This window comes from Ambystoma mexicanum, chromosome 3q, assembly GCF_040938575.1.
Source record: "Ambystoma mexicanum isolate Mex_15411 chromosome 3q, UKY_AmexF1_1, whole genome shotgun sequence".
NCBI classification, from domain to species: domain Eukaryota; kingdom Metazoa; phylum Chordata; class Amphibia; order Caudata; family Ambystomatidae; genus Ambystoma; species Ambystoma mexicanum.
In genome coordinates, this window is record NC_090926.1 from 1,027,785,428 (window position 1) to 1,027,804,137 (window position 18,710).

An 18,710-nucleotide genomic window follows, 5' to 3' on the forward strand; every position below is an offset into this window, starting at 1 on the left:
TCCTCTATTTTTCGCCCCCTCCTCCGCTTTTCACCATCCCCTCAACCCTGCGGCGTCCGTGCCTTTCACTGTCACCTCCAGTTATCCTATTTTGTTCTCGCCTTCTCTCTCTCCTTTGCCTCGCCCATCCCCCACATTTCGCCGTTTTCATCAGCGCCCCCTTGCCTTCCTTGCACCGCGTAGACCCCTTTTCCCAATGCCTTCTTTTTCTAATTTGCCGCGCCCCACTATTCCATCTGCCGTGCCTAGTTCCCCCATTGCCCTGAATTCCCATACCCCATGTCTGCCCCACTTGTCGCCCCATCCCTCACTCCCACGTGCCTCTATAACCCATATCACACCTTTTCCCCCCATACTCCTCTCATTCTGCCTTCCATTCCCAAATTTCCCACATTGTATGTTCCCTGGACTCTGTTTTCTCGCCTGAATGTCATCAGATTGGCCGATCTCTCTACGCCCACTCTCTCCTCTCTTACCTGCCAGCCTTTTGTGCAGTGTTGCGAAGAATCTTACTGTTTCTTGCCTCCGTGTTCCTCTCTCTGGTCTCTTTATCTCGTCTCTAGCCCCACTGAAAACGTTGCTGCGGCCACTTTCTTTGTTTCTTTTCCTTTTTGTAGTTCTTCCCTCCTTTCTCCATTTTCACCTCTCTCCTTTCTATATTTTGGTCATTTTTCATGTGCTTACTGTTGCCCTTTCCTTCCACCTCTTCCTGTTTCAGTTGTGGCCATTGCCTTCCTTTTTGATGTTTTGTGCCCCTTTCTCAATGTGTTCTTCTCTTTTGTACACCCCTGTTTGCTTCTTCTTACTTTTGCCCCTCCCATGTTTTCACTGTGTTTCTGTCTCCCTTTCCCTCCGTTGTTCTTTCTTTCTTTCATTCCCTCCTTCCTGCTTTATTTGTGTCTTCCCACCCTTCCCATGATGTCCTCTCGTTATTTCCCCGTTTTCCAGTTTAGTGGGGTCCTTTTGCCCTTTATCGTCCCTGTTAACTGTTCTTTCCCACAGTCCCCCTTCCTTGCCCCTTAGCCATTTTCTTTCAACGCTTCGTTTTCCATCCCCACCTCAAACTCATTTCGCCCCTTTCGCGAATCCTTTCATGCTACCCCCTCCTCTCTTGTAATTCCATCTGTCTTCTCCCCTGTCCCTCTTGTCGTCTGTTCTGTCTTTGACTTTCTCGTGTTCTTTTTGCTGTTGGGTCATTTCCTCATGTTCTTTTCCACTTGCCTTTTGACCATTGTTCCTAGTTTGTGTCACTGCTCTCCTCCCCTCTACCCTTTGCTGACGTTGGAATCCTGATCCTTCCCTTGCTTTTTTATAGGTTTTTTCAAGTTTACCTTTATGCCCCTCCCACCCCCCTTTCTCTCGTACCCCTTCCTGCATTGTGTCCTCCTTGGCAATGTCATCTACTATTTCCACTTCTCCTTTGCTGCTCTCGTTTCCCTCTTTTATTTCGTTTACCCTTGCGTGACATCCATTCCCTCTGCTCCTCTTCCAAGTACCAACCTCTAGTTTCCCTCACTTAGTTCCACCGTGCCCTGCTCACGCCTCACCCCTCTCACCCCCCATCAGCCTCGCTCTTCCCTCCTTCTAGACCCCACCCACCAACCACCCCACGCATTCCCTGCACGGCCCCGCCCCCACCTCTGTGCGCCCAATTGGCTGCCGCCAGAGCCGCCGACTGACAGGTGGGCGGTGCTGTGACGTAGTAGTTCGGAGCTGCCAGTGCGCCGCAGCCGAAGCTCTCAGAAGAACCGTGAGAGCGGACGGAGGCAGCGGCTTGGCGCGAGCTGGAGCCACAGAACGCGTCGTCAGGCACGCAGCGGGCGCGCGCGCGGGTCTACAGCGCCGCGAGACGCGGTCAAGCCTCACCGGGCAGGTTACGGGCGCGCGCGGAAGGCCGCGCAGGCAGCCCGCCGACATGGAGCTGCCAGCGGCCGGGGAGCACGTCTTTGCAGTGGAGAGCATCGAGAAGAAGCGGGTTCGCAAGGTGAGGGGAGCATCATCTGCGGCTCTGACGGTTAAGGAGGGGCCAATGGGTTGGAAAGCCGGGATACTACAAGGAGGGGGGCGAAGGGAAATAGAAGAGTCACAGGCTGCACGGAAAAGGGAGCTGTCTGGTGCAGGGAGGAGCGCATATGTTCAGGGGTGCAGGGAGGGCACCCGACGTTGCAAGTGGAGGGCCCGTCCGTGCTTTGGTGGGGTGCATATGGTTTCTGAGGGCGCCGGAGCGCGCGCTGTGGGTGCAGAGGTGGGGCTATACTTGCGCTCTGAGAGTACAGGGAGGGAGGGGGTTGCACGACACTGAGGCTTCACGGGAGGGGCCGATTGGGAGGAAGAAACTTTGTGGGGTGGGGGCCAGGCGCGCATAGGGGCCGATGGTTCTGCAGCGGAGCTTAAGTGCTCAGTGGATACTGGGTCCGGGTGTAAAGGGTTTCCGAGGTGCCTGCGCAGGGGCTGGAGAAGGCGCCTTCAATGAGAAGGCGCACAGTTTAAAGTTCTAGAGGTGGATCGGAGACTGGTCTTTGGGTTGCCCAATGTCGCTTGGTTTGGAGGGAGGTGGGCTCTGGGCAGCAGAGGAAGGACGGGACATTGGGGCTGAACTGAAGGTGCACAGAGGGTATGAACCCCACCACTGACCCCCGCCCCCTTCTCTTCTTCTTTCTGCAGGGCAGAGTGGAGTACCTGGTGAAATGGAGAGGCTGGTCGCCCAAGTGAGTATGGTTGGAGAATAGTCGTAAGCATGACCCCCGCCTGCCACCTGTCTAGACCCTTCACCCAGCTAAGGGTGTGCAGGGCACTGGCGATTGTGCAGGGGCAGCAGCGTATGCCCCCTCAGCAGGCGGCTGCACAGAGCTGGCAGCTCAGGGTCATGTGCTGTGCTGCTAATTACTTTGCACAGCTCGCTGCAACAGCCCCCCCCGCCCTCTCCTATTCCCACATGCTGCAACGCAGGGCCCCGCCCCGCTCCCCTTGTTTGAACTCTTATTTCAAAACATTCAGCGATGATCAGCGCTGTTGTGTGGGGTGCGGGGGTGAGGGGGCTGACCGTGTGAACAACCGCAACTTGGCTGAATAGGGCTCAGGATGGCAGTAGGTCAAGTGGGTTTGGGCATAAGGGTCACGGTGCAAGCTGGTAGCCAGCAAGAGGGGTGGGGCCCATCGATGCTTTTGCAGGTGGTATGCAGTTCTCCCCTGTTTGACTTTAAACGGTGTGTGCGGGGGTATGGTTTTTTTGGTGTACGGGTTGTCGCGCCTTCACAAAATAGATGTGTGGAGCCGAGGGTTCTGCCGATGTAGATGTGGACGAGTCCCTTTTCTGTGTCGAGGCCCGTTCGACTGCATGTCGTGTGATTTGCTGTTTTTTTTGTGTCTTTCAGATACAACACTTGGGAGCCAGAGGAGAACATCCTAGACCCCCGACTGCTCGTCGCCTTCCAGAACAGGTGAGCAGCACAGACACGCCGAGCGCCTCCTCCACACCGCCCCCCCTATCCTTGGAGCCCCTTCCCCAGCGCGGCGTGCACTGGCTGGCATGAGTGCCCGACTCCCGCTGCTTTAACGGTACCTGTGCACTTTGCAGCAGAAGCTGCGGGCTTAGGTCGGATTGTGCAATACTGTCAGTGTGCGTCACGAGTGCAGTTAACTCCTTGGTAGCCACAGCCGTGCCATCATGAAAGCACAACTCGAGCCTAACGCCTGGCTCAACCCCTTCAGAGCCTCGCACCACGGAATGTCCTGAGCGCTGTGCACCACACAGGCCTGACAGCTCGGCGAGGCTGTGCGCTGCCACTGGAGCCATCGGAACCCTGCACCGTGGGATGCTTGTTTGCACCATCTGCGCAGCCTACTCTGGACCAACCCTGCTAACCTATACCCCTGGAGCCTGTCACTTGGCAATATCCTGGCCGGCAAGTCTATGCCCACGGAGACTGGCCGTGTGGAACGACCCAGCTAGCCTGTCCTATTGGAGCCTGACACTGTGCAGTAGCCACAGTCACCTGTATCATTGGAGCCTGTCGCTGTACAGTAACCCCACCTACCCTCTACCCTTTGGAGCCTGTACTATCGGGCAAGTTGCTCTTAACCACTGAAGTCTGTTGCCATGGAATACACTCGCTAGGGTGTACCATTGCAGCCTGCCACCGGACAGTAACACAGCTACCCAGGACCATGGAGCATTTCGCCTGGGAATAGTCTGCTAGCCTGTACCAAGAAGCATTTCACTGGGAAGTAACTTCTCTAACCTGTACTGTGGAGACCAGTTAGTCTTTACCATGGGCCAACCATACAAGTCTTTACCATTGGGGCTGTTATCACTGAATAACCACTCGCCTATACCATTGGAGCCTGTACTACTGGGGCCAGTTACTCTTAACCATTAGAGCCTGCCACCATGGAATACTCTTCTAGTCTGTACCATTGCAGCCTGCCCCCGGGCAGCAACCCTACTAGCCTGTATCATGGAGCATTTCACTTGGAATAACCTCACTTCCCTGTATTGTGGAGACCAGTTTACCGTGGGACAATCATACACCATTGGGGCCTGTTATCATTGAATAACCACTAGCCTATAAAAACTGGAGCCTGTACTATAGCCTATACCATTGGATCATGTACTATCGGGCCAGTTACTCTGAAAATGTGAAGCCTGTTCTCATGGAATCGCCTCGCTATGGTGTACCATTGGCACCTGCCAACGCGGAGTCATCTTCTAGCCTGTACCATTGGAGCCTGTCACAGGCACTGACCCCGCTATCCTGTACTGTGGAAACCAGTTAGTCTTTACCATTGAAGTCTGTTGCCATGGAACACCCCTTCATTGTCTGGGCCTGCCACCATGGGGGGCCAGCGGCGTCTTCCGCCATGGATGAACGCAGCCTGTTTAGCAGCTACGCCACTTTCTTCTTGGTGGCACCTACTGGACCCCTCCCCCATCCATATTCCCAGGACTCCTTAGATAGCTAATCCCCCAACGCACATGAGCCCCGAGGGCCACTTCACGCGCACACGCATTGGGGAGCTCCCAACTGGTCAATGGGTCTTTGTAAATCCTATTATGAAATCCTTGAGTTTCCGCTTTTTTGTTCATTTTTTGTAATCCTTGCCAAGGGCAGGTGTTAGCTGCGTATCTGTTTAACCTTGGGGGGCGATTGAGCGCTGTCTGTTGTAACCCGGCAATTGGGGTCTCCTTCCTCGCGCCCAGGGGGATTCTAGAATGCACCAGAGCCGCGTGTGACTGGCCAATGGGGCACGGCGGCGGTTTCACGAGCAGCCTAAAGCGCGCGTGTTACTGGCCAGGGAGCCCCCGCGCTGTTAGCTGGGCTGGAGAGTGGGCGCAGGGCCTGTTGGCAGAGAGAGACACTGTGGGCCTGGGTGGGACGCATGGGGTCTGGCACCTGTGGTGCAGGGCTTGACTAGTGTGGCACCGTGATGTGGACCCTGGGCACAGCTATGTTTGGCTCCAGTGGGTGGTACCTTGCACTGTGTGGCATAGGGGCTGCTGGGCCTTGCACACCGCGTGGTTGGTGGACGCAGGGCAGAGGTTATATTCGCATTCAGTGTGCACTATGCAAGCGGCTGCAGTCCAGCTTGTTTGGCAGGGCTGGGCCCCACGTGCCTTATTCGTGGAGTTGTAGCCACCCACCTTTTTCGTTGGAGACCACGTGTTTATCACTGCATATAATGATGCCGTGAGTGTTCTCACCTAATAGGTGGTGTCCTGCGTGGAGTGTGCACAGCCGCGATGTGTCTGTCGGCCCAATCCACTCCATGTCACGGCGTGAACTAATTCCTGGCACGCTTTATACCACAACATCGGAGTCTGGGGGCGTGTGTGAATGAATTCAGATTACTGCTAGCGCAAGGGGGCGGGGGGTACACCCACACTGTGGATTTCGTTACACCCGAAGCACGCTGTTTTATGTGTGACCCCAGGGGTATTTACAGTTGCACGGTGATCTTGGAGCACCACACACCAGTGCGCCCCTCCCCCGCCCATCCAGCGTCCTCACGACACGTGCTCCCGTGCATCTGAGCCCCCTTTCTGCGTGGGGGTCGCTGGGATCGCTGACACAGGTCGTTATGTGACTCCATGGGGACATTGGCGTCTCGGCGGGAACTATGGCGGTGTCCCCCCTTTGGGCTGGACTGTGGGTGGCGTCGATGTTGGGCCCAACCAGCGGGGCACTGTTGTCGAGTGCAAAACCACCTCGGCCTATGCCAGAGCCCGCTGTAACTTCTCGCGTGATGTAGCACTAGGAACACACACCCAGCTCCCAAATTCTGGTACCCACTTACTAGTTGGGCCTCAAAACCCGCACACGTGCACCCTTTCTGACTTTGTGGGGTCACATACACAAAGCCAATTTGATTTAGGGGTTATCTCAATAGTTAGAAAACTGGGCTTTTTTATAGTAGTTTGTGTGTATTCCTGGTTTTGGCTTTATTTTTTTTTACAAACACTGTTAAATGACGGACCCTGTAATAGTCCTTGAATCCTAATAAAAGCAAAATCGCTGCCTTGTTCACATGTATGAGTGGGGACCTCCTAGGAAGCAAAAAAAAAAAAAAACTTCCAGGATCTCACATACAAAGCGCATTTCAATGGGTTTGCTCCGCTTTTGTAAATGGGGCCCGTGGCGTCTTGACGGCCTAGTGGCCTCCGCTCTCATGTTGGGGGGCGGGGGGGCTTTCTCATTGCTGGCAGCGCTTTAGCCCTCAAACATGCCCGCGCACGGTGCCTGGAAGACCGGTGCACGCGGAGGCGCTTCTGACCTCTGCACTGCCTGCTTGACAGCCGTGATGGGCTATCGCGAGTGCACGCTCGCTGCATGCGCATTACGCTGCCCCGCCCCCTCTTGGTGGGCTGCTGATGTGTGGGAGGGATTGTTAAGGTGGTTTGAGGCTGCGATGTGGTCGCCTGGAAGGTTGTTCTAATTACGTTGCTATCGATTTTCCCTTTTCCCTGCAGGGAGCGGCAGGACCAACTGCTGGGGTGCCGGAAACGGGGGCCGAAGTCCAAGGCGGTGCTGGTGCAGGTGAGTTCAGAGGCGTGTGTATGTTCTGCAGTGTTTTATGTTCCATCCTGCCCCTCTCCCCCCAAGTGACTGGACGGTGCCAATATATATATATAATGCACGAATAGGCTCTACGGCTCCGCTGGAAGTCTTGGGTTTCGTGGCGCTGTATTAGCTTATACTTACTCCTCAAAACTACTGTTCCTATTATCGATATAAGCCGGCCCTCCTATCCGGTTCTGCCCTGTGGGTAGTCTGGTGACCAAGGGGCCTGCAAGTGCATTGACACACCGAGTTATCCTTCTGACAGCGGAGCAGACGTGTGGCATTTTTGGTTCCGCACGCTGCCACGAATCTTCCAAGGAAACGGCGTGATTTTCTTCTGGGCACCGCGCCCAACCCCTTGGCGTGGACGGCGTCTCCTGCTGGCTTGAGAAAGGTGCGTTTGCCATGTACACGCGTTGCTTGCCAGTGAGCTGGAGTCACGGCGGGCCAGGCCTGCCATCTTTAGCCGTTCTTCTGAGATCCAGAAAGGACTGGCGATGGAGACGGTTCCCAGCCAGTTGATGGCTTTTTAAAGATGATCGGGCTGGGTCAAACTCGGGCAGGTGCCCCTAAAATGCTGGCAGCGCAGGGGTAGCCATGCCAGTGCCTTGGAGAAACCGCGATGGCAGTGTTAGGCCGCAACGCGACTGGCCCCGCCCGGCCGGCCTCGCGGGAGCCTCCGCGCACCTCGGGGCGGCCGTCCTGCCCGCTTTGCCCAGCGAGGCATCTGCAATCGGGTTTCGGCAGGCCCCGATGAGCGCTTCGTGCTGAGCCAGCTGCTAGCAGACGCTCTGCCGCTTTAAGAGTGGGTGCCAGACCCCTTTGTCATGGTGACTCGGGCGGATCTTGTTTCACGCTGAACAGTGCAGGGCCTGTCTGTTCCCAGCACTGTGCCCTAGTGTAAACACGCTGCAGTGTGGGGAGGGGTTCGGGAGGCTGGAACGAGCAGTCCTTCCTCGTGGCCCCGGACCACGGCGTCCATCCCTCCCTCCAGCGTTCCCTGGCAGGTGGCCCTGCCAACTCCCGCCAGTGCCCCACTCGGAGACTCGCGCGGCCTGTGCAGACCCGACGCCATGACACTCCAGGGCCATGACATCTCCCCCTGGAACTGCACGGACATGCCATGAAGCCAGCGGGGCTACTTGCCCGGCTGCTGGAACACCCACCCCTGTGCCTCCAATGCTCCGCCGGGTTTCCAGAAGCCGGGGTACCCCAGAGGAACGAACTTCTTAGCCGGCACTGTGGCTCTGGGGGAGCGATATCACAAACCTGACGGGCTCCTTCCAGAGGCCGGGAGTGGGGCCAGGACAGCCCATGTCGCCGGCCATCGTTTACATGCCTGGTTTTTAATGTCTATTGATCACTGCATTGGTCTAAATTATTCAGATGTGAAGCGGCCTAGAATGTTGCGTCTTCAGACCGTTGGCAACGTCCTTACTGGGTCCAGTTTATCCAGCTCTGCCCCTCAAAAGTATTCTACCCTTTCCCATGTGTGCTCTCCAAGGTAATGTTTATCCAGATCTGCCCCTCAAAAGTATTCTACCATTTCCCATGTGTGCTCTCCAAGGTAATGTTTATCTAGATCTGCCCCTCAAAAGTATTCTACCATTTCCCATGTGTGCTCTCCAAGGTAATGTTTATCCAGATCTGCCCCTCAAAAGTATTCTACCATTTCCCATGTGTGCTCTCCAAGGTAATGTTTATCCAGATCTGCCCCTCAAAAGTATTCTACCATTTCCCATGTGTGCTCTCTAAGGTAATGTTTATCCAGATCTGCCCCTCAAAAGTATTCTACCATTTCCCATGTGTGCTCTCCGTGGTAATGGTTCATCCCGATCTAGTTTATTTAAAAAAATCAATATGCGTGGCGGGCGCGATAAACAACATAAAAACAACCCTTGAGCCTCCATGCATTATACTACTTTCCATGGGACACGTGTTTGGAGCTTGGGTGCTGCCAAAACCTGTAAGATTATTAGCATGATGGCCATGGAGTCCAAGATCCTCGGACGGCGAGGTGCGGACCAGCCCATTGAGTTTTTTTGGACGCTCGAGGGGCAAGGTACTGATACTGTCCCCCGTGTGCGCAAAATTAGCCAAACCTTGGTAGTAGATTTGCTGACGCTAGCCAGGTGTTGCTTGGCTGACTGGTAACTTGGTGTAAAATCCAGAAGATATCCCATAGGGTGGCAGAAAGTCCTTGCCAAGAGAGCTTAGCTGGGCATGACATCTGTTGTTGCCTACCCAGTCCAGAGCGCTCATAAGTGCAGAACAACCCTTGATTGCCAGCTTCATCTCCACCGAGGAGGTGTCCGGAAACCCTGCATCAGATTTTTTCCGGAAACCCTGTATCAGATTTTTTCCGGAAACCATGCATCAGATTTTGTTGGTCATCAGCAGTGAAAGGTCGGTAGAGGGGATCTGAAGTCTACAAACCCTGCTTGGGCCGCTACGCCTTGCATCATCTGCAACCAAGACTACGCTCAGGACCCCGCGGTTGCGTACTTGGAGCTTGCCTTCAGCAATGCCACCTTGCGTTTAGCGAACTGTCTCCACGACAAAGCGATGACCCCAGACTGTAAGTTATACCTCGGCCAACACCTATAAGCCGCTCCCGTTCTGGTGGCTCTCTCGTTTGTTTCATAGATCCAAAAGAAATGTCATGACCGGCCCAACCTCCCGCTCCAGGCCACCCTATCGATTCTCTGCTAAAAGGCTCCAGGTGCGCCTTTGAGAACGTTTCCTTCTCTTTTGACCTTTGTATGACTTAAGAGTGACGGCGCACCACCTTATGCAAAGGCCCTCACTGACTTTCCTAGAATACATTTGCGACTCCGTTTACCCCGTTTTCTTCAATTTTCAACCTACTTTTGCCTAGTGCAAGGTTTTCTGTGTATAAACCTGTTCCTCGGTGGGACGTATGTTTTTGAAACTTTCTTTAGCTGTATATTAGTGGTGCTTCTTGAATTCTCCTCCGGACAGAGTTCAAGATTAGAGTTCAGCCTACCTACCACCGATGAGTCAGAGGGGTTTCTAGAACGCTTGTGTGTTGCCTCTAATTCAGCCCTTCTGGAATCTTCAAGACATTGCCACGCGCTCACGTTTCAATGTGCGAGCGACCAGCCAGCTGGAAAGCAAACTACATCTGATCGGCTAATCGCTACCGTGCTAGGACTCAGGTTGAGCTGGGCAACACTAACGCTGGCCGTTGTAGTACTAGGACATCTTTCCACTGCTGTAGAATTAAGTAGACCTTTTTGGCAAAGAGATCTGTTCGCAGGTTCGAATCCGGCGCCCAGCAGCTGGCCCTTGTAAAATGAGCAGCCCTGGGTGGAATTGGCAGGAGGGGTTGCATTTTGGTGTTTGCATCACTGCCACGCTTGCATACTATTTACTAGTAGCTATTCTCGAAGAGAAAGTAAAATGGCGAGCTAGCATCTCTTCCGATGTGCGGCACCGCGCACTCCAGCACGCTGAGTAGGCCAAGGGTCGCAGGGGCTCATTGAGAAGAGTGCGTGTAGGCGCCGGGCCTGACAGCGTTGGATAAACATATCCCCCTCATGTATTATTGACAGGCTGCGTTCGTGGATCTGCGCCCCCCCGCACCCCCTCGCCTGGGGATGCCCCCGCCACTATCCACAGCTGTCAGCCCGGGGGCACCCACGGCTGGGGGCTGGGGATATGGGCTATGAATGATTTAAGTGTACGGCGGGGAAACACTATCTCGCCGCCGCCTCGCATACCTCGGGTGGGACCTGAAATAGCGAGAGGCAGCGCTGGCTTTATTGCTCCAGCGGGAGGGAGCCACCGGGCCTTGAATGAATGGCTTGTACAGTGCAGCCCGCGACCTGAATGGCTCGCGGTCCGAGGGCCATAATCATCGCTTGTGTTTGTACACAGCGCTCGCTGTCCCCGTGCGCACGCTTCGCGCAGTGTTATCCCAGAGGTACTGAGCAGCAGCACAATTTAAGATTGTATCAATGGCCAAGTCCCGGGCTACATCCTCCAACTTCCAAGTGGCGAGACCAAACATGCTGTACGATCATTTATTAGCATGTGTGTGAAAGATGGCTGGCAGGCTAGTGCCCACATACTTGACACGTTTGCCCTACGCTGCATCCTCTTTGTGGCACCATTGATGCGCGCCCAATGGTAACACTACAGCACTAAACCCTTCGCGGCCTCCGCGAAATGCACGATCCTGCATGGTGGATGCTGCCCGCTGGCAGCATGTGCGGGGCCCCTTGGGAGCTGTGGCCCGCGCTGGCCTTCTGCTGGAATAATTAGCGGCCCGGGCGCCGTGTTTACTCGCTGGCGGGGCCCGGCAGTGGAGTGGCAGGGCGGTGCACACAGAGTTAACCCGTGACAGCGTCTCCGGCTCCCGCTCGGCGCTGGGTCAGCTGTTCGCTCTGTTTACAGAGCACAGGCGGGGGTTTCGGGTTTCACAGCCCCGCGCCGAGCCCAGGGCCTAACTCTGCACGTCTCTTCTGCCTGCAGCCTTGAGATGACTTTTAATCAGCTGGGCGGGGAGAGCCCTTCCGCTGCACCAGTGCCAAAATAACTAGGTGCCAGGCTATTATGCAAGTCTATGCAGAAAGGGCACGTACGGGGTTAAAGGACCCGCCCTGTTCGAATGACCAGTAACTTTGCGCCCTCGGGACCCATGGCTGTCTGCAGTATCCGACGCCGGAAGGCTGCATTATGATTAATAAACGTAAACCGAGTTAAAAAGGCGCGAAGTGTAGGAACACCCGGGCAACATTTAGTACTCAAGACCGTCGTTACAAGGTGCCCTGGGCGGCATAACCTGTGTGGGCCCTCTTATTTGCATAACAGGTAACCCCTGATGTGACAGAATGAGTCTTTAGTATACCAAATATCATGGGCAGCCATTAAAAACATGTTGCCATTAGTAAGGCAGGAAAACAATATAACGTGACGTCGGACATATGATTTGTCACTGTTCACATTTATGTGTGTGGTAATATCAGGAGTGGGGCTTTATTTTGACGGAAGCCACATCAATGTTACCCCCGGACCCCCCAGCCTTTATTTTAGGGGGTTAGCCACCACTGTTTGGTGGGGTGCAGGAATTGAACGGGGAAGCAGGGAATCTCCTAACGGAATGTTGCAATGGCAACTGAGCAGGTTAGGCGACTGTTGCTGAGATGTTATGTTTATATCTTCCTGTAAACCCATGTGGCTTCCCCCCCCATTGCTGCTGTAAAATGTGGTTTTTAGACAATGGGATGGATACAGGATACAGCTCCCTCGCATCACTAGGTGTGGGAATTTGTGGCCCCATAGCAGCAATCAAAAGCTGGCACCTATGATTCGGTTGACCTTTACCCTTAAAAAAAAGGCACCAGACAAAAGAGCATTCACATTTAAAAAAAAAATTCTCAACACCAGAAAATGACCCGAGAGGGGAGATTTACCAATAACTAAGTTGACAGTGTTTTATTGTGCCCACCTTTTTAATCCCAACAATCTCTATAGTGAAATATTCCCAGGAAAACAAAATTCCAGTAATGGACGTGCTTTGATCACCCTTTTTATGTGATCTTGTGGGTAAGCATCTGCACTTGGCAAACCTGGGTGAAATCCTTGTAGCCGAACACTCGAGCAAATTTGCAGGACTCAAAAATACCCAAGCAGGATAGCGCCCCCCCCCTGAAAAAAAAGTCTGCCCACCCACATGTGTATACTTATGCCCTAAAAAACAACACATGACCACAACGAGGGAAAATAACATCTCCAGGATTGCAACCTCTGGACCTACATAAAATGGCGTGCTTGCTTGCTAATCGTTTGCCCGTACCCCCGTGTTTGGCTTGGAACAGCACTCTTAACAGAACCGCCTTGCCCAAAATAATGGTCTCTTAAATGAGCCATGACGTGTAAATTGCAGCTGCTTTAAGGGCTAGGCTAGAGCAAAGAAAGTGATTAGCAGTAATGATGGGGCCTGTAGCATCTGATGGGCCGCTGGGAAAGGTTATTTGTCTTAAGAGCATCACAATAGCTTGGGAGGTGACATGGTGGCCTCGCTCGGAAAAGTCACAAATCGTCCAAGGAAACAGCACAGCTCCTCGTTAAAATAATGTGACCTGCTATAGTCGAGGTAGGCACTGATTCGGGGAGAGCGGGGCCCTGTGCCACTGCAAATGCCTCGGGCCGGCTTTGCGTTGTTACCATTCAGAGCGCTCCAGTTTACCGTGTGGGAGTTACTGTGCGACTGCATGCTGTTGGCATCTTAAGAAATGACAGTAAACCAATGAATATAATGCCATTGGCGAGTAGGTTATGAAGTTCAGAGCTTATTTCTTTGCATTGTGGGTCTTGAAGTCCTGAATTTTAAACTGGAAAATCAAACGCAAAGAAAAATATCATAGATGCCCAACGCATGCACTGAATGGCTGAGTTGGCCGGATAAGAGTTAGTCTGCCCACAGATCTTTGAAGAAGACCAATTACCCCTGTGCCATCTTACCAGTTTATAGATACGGCAAGCTGTGGATTGGCCAGCATAGATGTCAATCATCCAGATTTGTATTGAAGAGCATAACTGGGAAATGGCGATGAGTTGAGGTCGGGTATGGGGGTTTCTTTCTTGCCAGGTTTGGCTATCCTGGGTAGAGTGCTGGTGTTGACCTGCACTGTTGCCACCAGTGGTACATGGATGTTATATTCGTGTGTTGAGCATTTGCATGTGTGCTGTACACGAGGTATGTATTTTCTTACAGTTGTTTGAAGAGTTTCTCAAGTTCCCAACCATATAGCTCTTCTCTTCGTTGTGAATGGAGACTTACACCTGAAAAGAGTTGGGTTTAAAATATGTCTTTATGTTCTGTTGTGTAATACCAGTGGATAGTCTGAGATTTATGATTTTTGTTGGCGTCCCAGTAATAGTCCCTTTTTTCTTTCCACTACAGGTGCCCTCGTTTGCCCGTCGCTCGAATGTCCTGTCCGGCCTCCAGGATTCAGCTCTGGATAACCGTCCGAACATAGAGCTGAATTCCTCCAGCAAGAGCCAGTCACACCAGTACGAGCTCAACAGCAAGAAACACCACCAGTACCAGCCCAATGGCAAGGACCACTCTGTCAAGCACCACTCTAACAGCAAACGCAAGTACTACTACCAGCTGAATAGCAAGAAGCACCACCAATACCAGCCCGACCCGAAGATGTATGACCTTCAATATCCAGCAATCAAGGATTCTGGCAGCCAGCCCACGGTTGATCACAGTAGAGGCCAGTCTGTCAATCATGTGGACAAATGGGGGCAGGGTCCAGGTAAAAACTACCTGTCTCAAGCAAAGGACCTTTCTGTGGATGCCAAAAGTGCTCCCAACTGCCAAGTGAACGGCAGCGAAAAGAACGGTTTGTCGAATGGAGTCAGCGCCTCCAAAAAGGAGACATTGACCACCAATGACATTGGGGGAAAAATGAAAATTGTCAAGAACAAGAACAAAAATGGCAGGATTGTAATAGTTATGAGCAAATACATGGACAATGGGATGCAGGCAGTAAAAATCAAGTCATCGGAGGACAACCATGAACTGAAAAGCCAAGCAGTGAATGGCGATGGCCCGGAGCGCCCCTCTGGGGAAAGGACAATGCACAAAACCATGGAGAAGCCAGAGCATTGGAAAAAGAGAGTTGAGGAAAGACTCCGGATGGATGACTCTAAAGGACAGGCGTCTGAGGATGCAGAGCGGGGAATCCCCCAATTTGCAGGGCTCAAACGGACTTGTTCTACAGCAGATACTATTTCAGACCAGCCACTGCAGTTGACAACCAAACGACTTTCAGCACCGCAACCTTCTACAGTGGCCCCACCGAATGGGGATCTGACCTCCAAGGATGCAGAATGTAATTTGTATAACTCCAGGAAGCGGTGCCTCTCTGAGACCCAAGCGGAGAGGGAGTCCTGTAAGCGGCAGCTTCCCTCACGCAGTTTCAGTGCACCCAGCAGCCTGGACAGCTCGACTCCAGGCCCTGTCAATCTGCAGGTGGCTCATCAGCCACCAGACATTATCCACTTGGACTCCGACCTGGATGAGCCCATAGATTTAACGTGTGTGAAGTCCCGGAGCAATGGGGACCAGAAGCTGGAAACGGTTGAGGTTCCAGCGGTGATGGTGCCGGACCCAGTGGAAATGCTGGTGGAACCAGAGGAGCCTGTTCCCGCGTTCAAGCCTTTCTTTGGGAACATTATTATCACAGATGTCACGGCAAATTGTCTGACTGTGACCTTTAAAGAGTATATAACTGTGTAAGGGCATGGTCCCCCTGAAGGGGCGTTCTGTTGTCAAAGAGCAACCAACCACAAAAGCTGTGGAAGTAAGGACCTCCCTCATCCAACCGAAGCACTCCTGGAGTTTGGGATAGCCCTGCCGTGGTGACGATTGGGCGTGAATGGCAGATAGGCCATACCCAGGATTTTCATTGTATCGTGTGCACCCTGTGAGCATGGATGCGTGGCAATATCCTGAACCTTTCTGGCCACGTTCCACCTAGGGACATGCTTGTTGTGATGGGCTGTCCACATGCAAAGAGCGTGGCAATAATCATTTCTTTTTTTTAAATTCCGTTTCTATTGGCAACCTATCCGGATGTGTGGGTCATTCTGGTTACTTACTGTCACGGTTGAGGTTCAGGGACTTGTCCTCGACTTCTGGAAACTGGCCCACTTCCCAGTATCTTAAAATGTGATGGTTGCTCCTGTGCCAGTTAGGGTTTGGTGACCGGGGTCCACCCCCCCCCCCCCTTGTTGAGATCCAGTGCCTGCCCCTGTACTTGCTTTGATAAGTGATTGGTTGTTGTATCCCCTTTGGGCATATATTAACTGGTCCTCTCTCCCCTGTTTGTTTGGTGTTCATTGAATGGTCTTCAGTAACCTGTCCTCCTGGTCTTGATGGTTTCATTGCTGGTTGCTGTGGTCATGTTGGGGTTGAGTCGCTGATCTTCCTCCTCTCAATCCATGTTTTCAGCGTGGGTGGGACAGTGACCTGCTCTTACCTCCCCAACCTTTTGGGGTCGCAGGGTGCAGGTGGCAGTGTTCCCATTCCTTGGCTGTGCTTAAGTGAAGAGGGCTGCCCTCTGTCTTGTCTATGCCATATGCGCTTCAGTAGCCGGGCCGCCCCTTTTTATGCTGTGCTTCTGGGAGCTGTAGTCTTGCTCTCTTTCCAAGCCTTGTTACTGTCTCCATAATCCGCCTATGTGACATCCCTTCGAAAAGCACTCGCCAGACCCGTCAGAGAAGCACTTAAATAAGCAGAGATGATAGTGTTATATATTTTACCAGTGCACAATTGTCGAATCGTGGTCGGGCCCAGTTTGTGTCTGTGGCGTCCTAGAAAAGTGTGATCAGAAGAAGATCGCTATATTCCTCTATTTATTTGTAGGTATTTATACAAGGGAAAACAAACAAAAAATATAGAGAATCCTTTTTTTACTCCTCACCAAGCACCCGCTTTCTGGTGTCCTTTTATCCCGTGCAGCTGTTTTGTTCTTATGCTTTACTAAATCTTGCATCAATCTGCCACCCATACCTTTATTTCAAAAACTGTATTTTATTTGCTTGCTATACATATACATATATATATATATATTTTGATACTGATGGATGTTTCTATGTGCACAAGTGGTATCGAAAGGCAGAAAGTACTACTTCTAGGCAATGCTGCTATTAGAACTGTTGTAAAATATAAGCTTCCAGTTGTCAACAGCTTGAATGTAAATATGGAATGGAATCGGCACATGTTTTTGATGGATTAGGCGCCTGGCAGTGGCCCAGGTGGCTGGAACACTGTCTCTGCCACCTGCGCTGCCCCATGAAAAACAAAATAATACTGTACAATGCAATCATTTCAAAGAGGATCAAATCTCTGTGAGAGGTTTGAGTGAATATATTGTAAATACATGAAGAGCCTTCCTTACAAATACAGAATATTTGGAACGATATTGTTGTCTGTGTGTCTTGACATGTTCTAAATGTGGCCAACATGGCGGTCTTTCTTCATCGTCCTGTTCTCCGATAAAGAGCCAATGGCCATCAATCTTTCTGGGGATGGACTGCAGTATGGCTGGCTCGTGCTTTGGATTTGGTACTTGGTGTGGCAATGGTGGGTATCGGGGAAGGATTTCCATGTACAACTGCCCTCCACGTTCCACTAAACATGTCATTTTCTTTTATCTACTGAGGGGTTCATCTCTTCTGTAGTGCTGTTTGCTGTATTCCCCACCTTTGCGTTTGCCCGGGTGATTGGGGTGTGCGTTGATCTAATATGATTCTTCACTGGATGGTATTAGACCATACCAGCTACTGGTACACCATTTGTTTGGCCCATACAACTGGCGTTGACTCCTATCCTGGCCGTGTCCACCCCTGTGGGCGGGGCTTTGCTTTATGACATTGCCAGTGCCTCTGTTTGGCATATTGGTGGTTTTGAGACTCTGTGATTGGTGTTTTGCATGATACAGGACCTTGTCAGGCACTTCTTGCTTCCTTGTGTTATACTTTGTATCAGTCTGAAAAGCATAATCCTTCCTGGAATTCACCCTTTTGCTTCTTAATATTCCTTCCTGAACCCTAATATAATGTTGAGAATTTAGAGATCCTGAATATTTGATACTCCTAGGAAACCGCTACCCAAGCAGCATAAATCCCAGTAACATACCCATGCGGTGCACTTGTAAGGATTTGCCAGCCATTGACTTCAGGCTTAGCAGGTGGTCACGTTCCCCCCTCCTGATCTAAACAAGTAGCAGCAGATCGCTTCTAAATCCAGGAAAACTTGAAGGCAGTCAGATCCACCTCCCATCACTTTTCTTGTTCTTTCCAGGGAAACTAGGGACTCGCATTGCTACGACCATACTCCTACTCTGTGTCTCGATGATAATGGAGTAGCAATATTGACCATCATTCTAAATGTGTGGGATTTTCAGCAGGAAACGTGGCTTGAGTGTTGGGCGTGGCCCTGCGCAGTCTGGTGCAGCCTCTGCTTTATGAACATGCCCGGATCGTTCTTGCCTGATCTTCTCAAGGACGCCAATATTTGTTTGACTTTGTCTCTATATTGTTATGGCAGGAATGCATGGCCCTCTGCTTTATCCAGATGAAACCCTGGCCTTCCGTTGTGTGGGCTCCAGGCAGCCTGAGAATAAAGAATCTTTCTCCCTCCGATTCCAGCGGCAGGAACAGGACCAAATACTGCATTCTGTGCAACTTCACATATTGTGCAACTCACCCGGTGTACCATCAACCGCTCTCCCCTGAGCACTACTCAAACCATTTGCGCACGCTATTCCTTTCCTCATTTGAAGCAGGTCCTAAAAGGTAACCATATCTGTACCTAAATAATTAAAGCACTTTCACCTGCATGCACATCCACAACCATGCCAATTTCTTATTGGTGCACTGGTTAGTGTAACCTCTTCCTAGACCGTCCGATTGGCGCTTTGACAGACCCTGTTATTAGTGCTTTAGTTTAGTACCTCATCTGCCTGTGGCTTTCTGTGTTGACTGCTGTTGACCTGCTGGCTCATGAGATGGTTGCATTGGTTGTTAGTCTGTTACATTGTTCAACCTCTGTGATTGGTGGGTTGGCGGCACTAAGTGTTAAATGCTTGCCTCTGACATGGGGCATCA

The 18,710-nt window shown here is 52.0% G+C and overlaps 1 protein-coding gene across 1 annotated transcript; it reads left to right on the forward strand.

Annotated features, from left to right (window-relative positions):
* The first annotated feature begins 1,716 nt into the window (after nucleotides 1-1,716).
* Nucleotides 1,717-17,021, forward strand: CBX4 (chromobox 4). The gene is made up of 5 exons (XM_069655201.1): nucleotides 1,717-1,984; nucleotides 2,665-2,708; nucleotides 3,375-3,440; nucleotides 6,968-7,034; nucleotides 13,990-17,021. The coding sequence occupies exons 1-5, from the start codon at nucleotides 1,916-1,918 to the stop codon at nucleotides 15,334-15,336; spliced, it is 1,593 nt and encodes a 530-aa protein (XP_069511302.1). The 5' UTR covers nucleotides 1,717-1,915; the 3' UTR covers nucleotides 15,337-17,021.
* The last annotated feature ends 1,689 nt before the right edge of the window (nucleotides 17,022-18,710 follow it).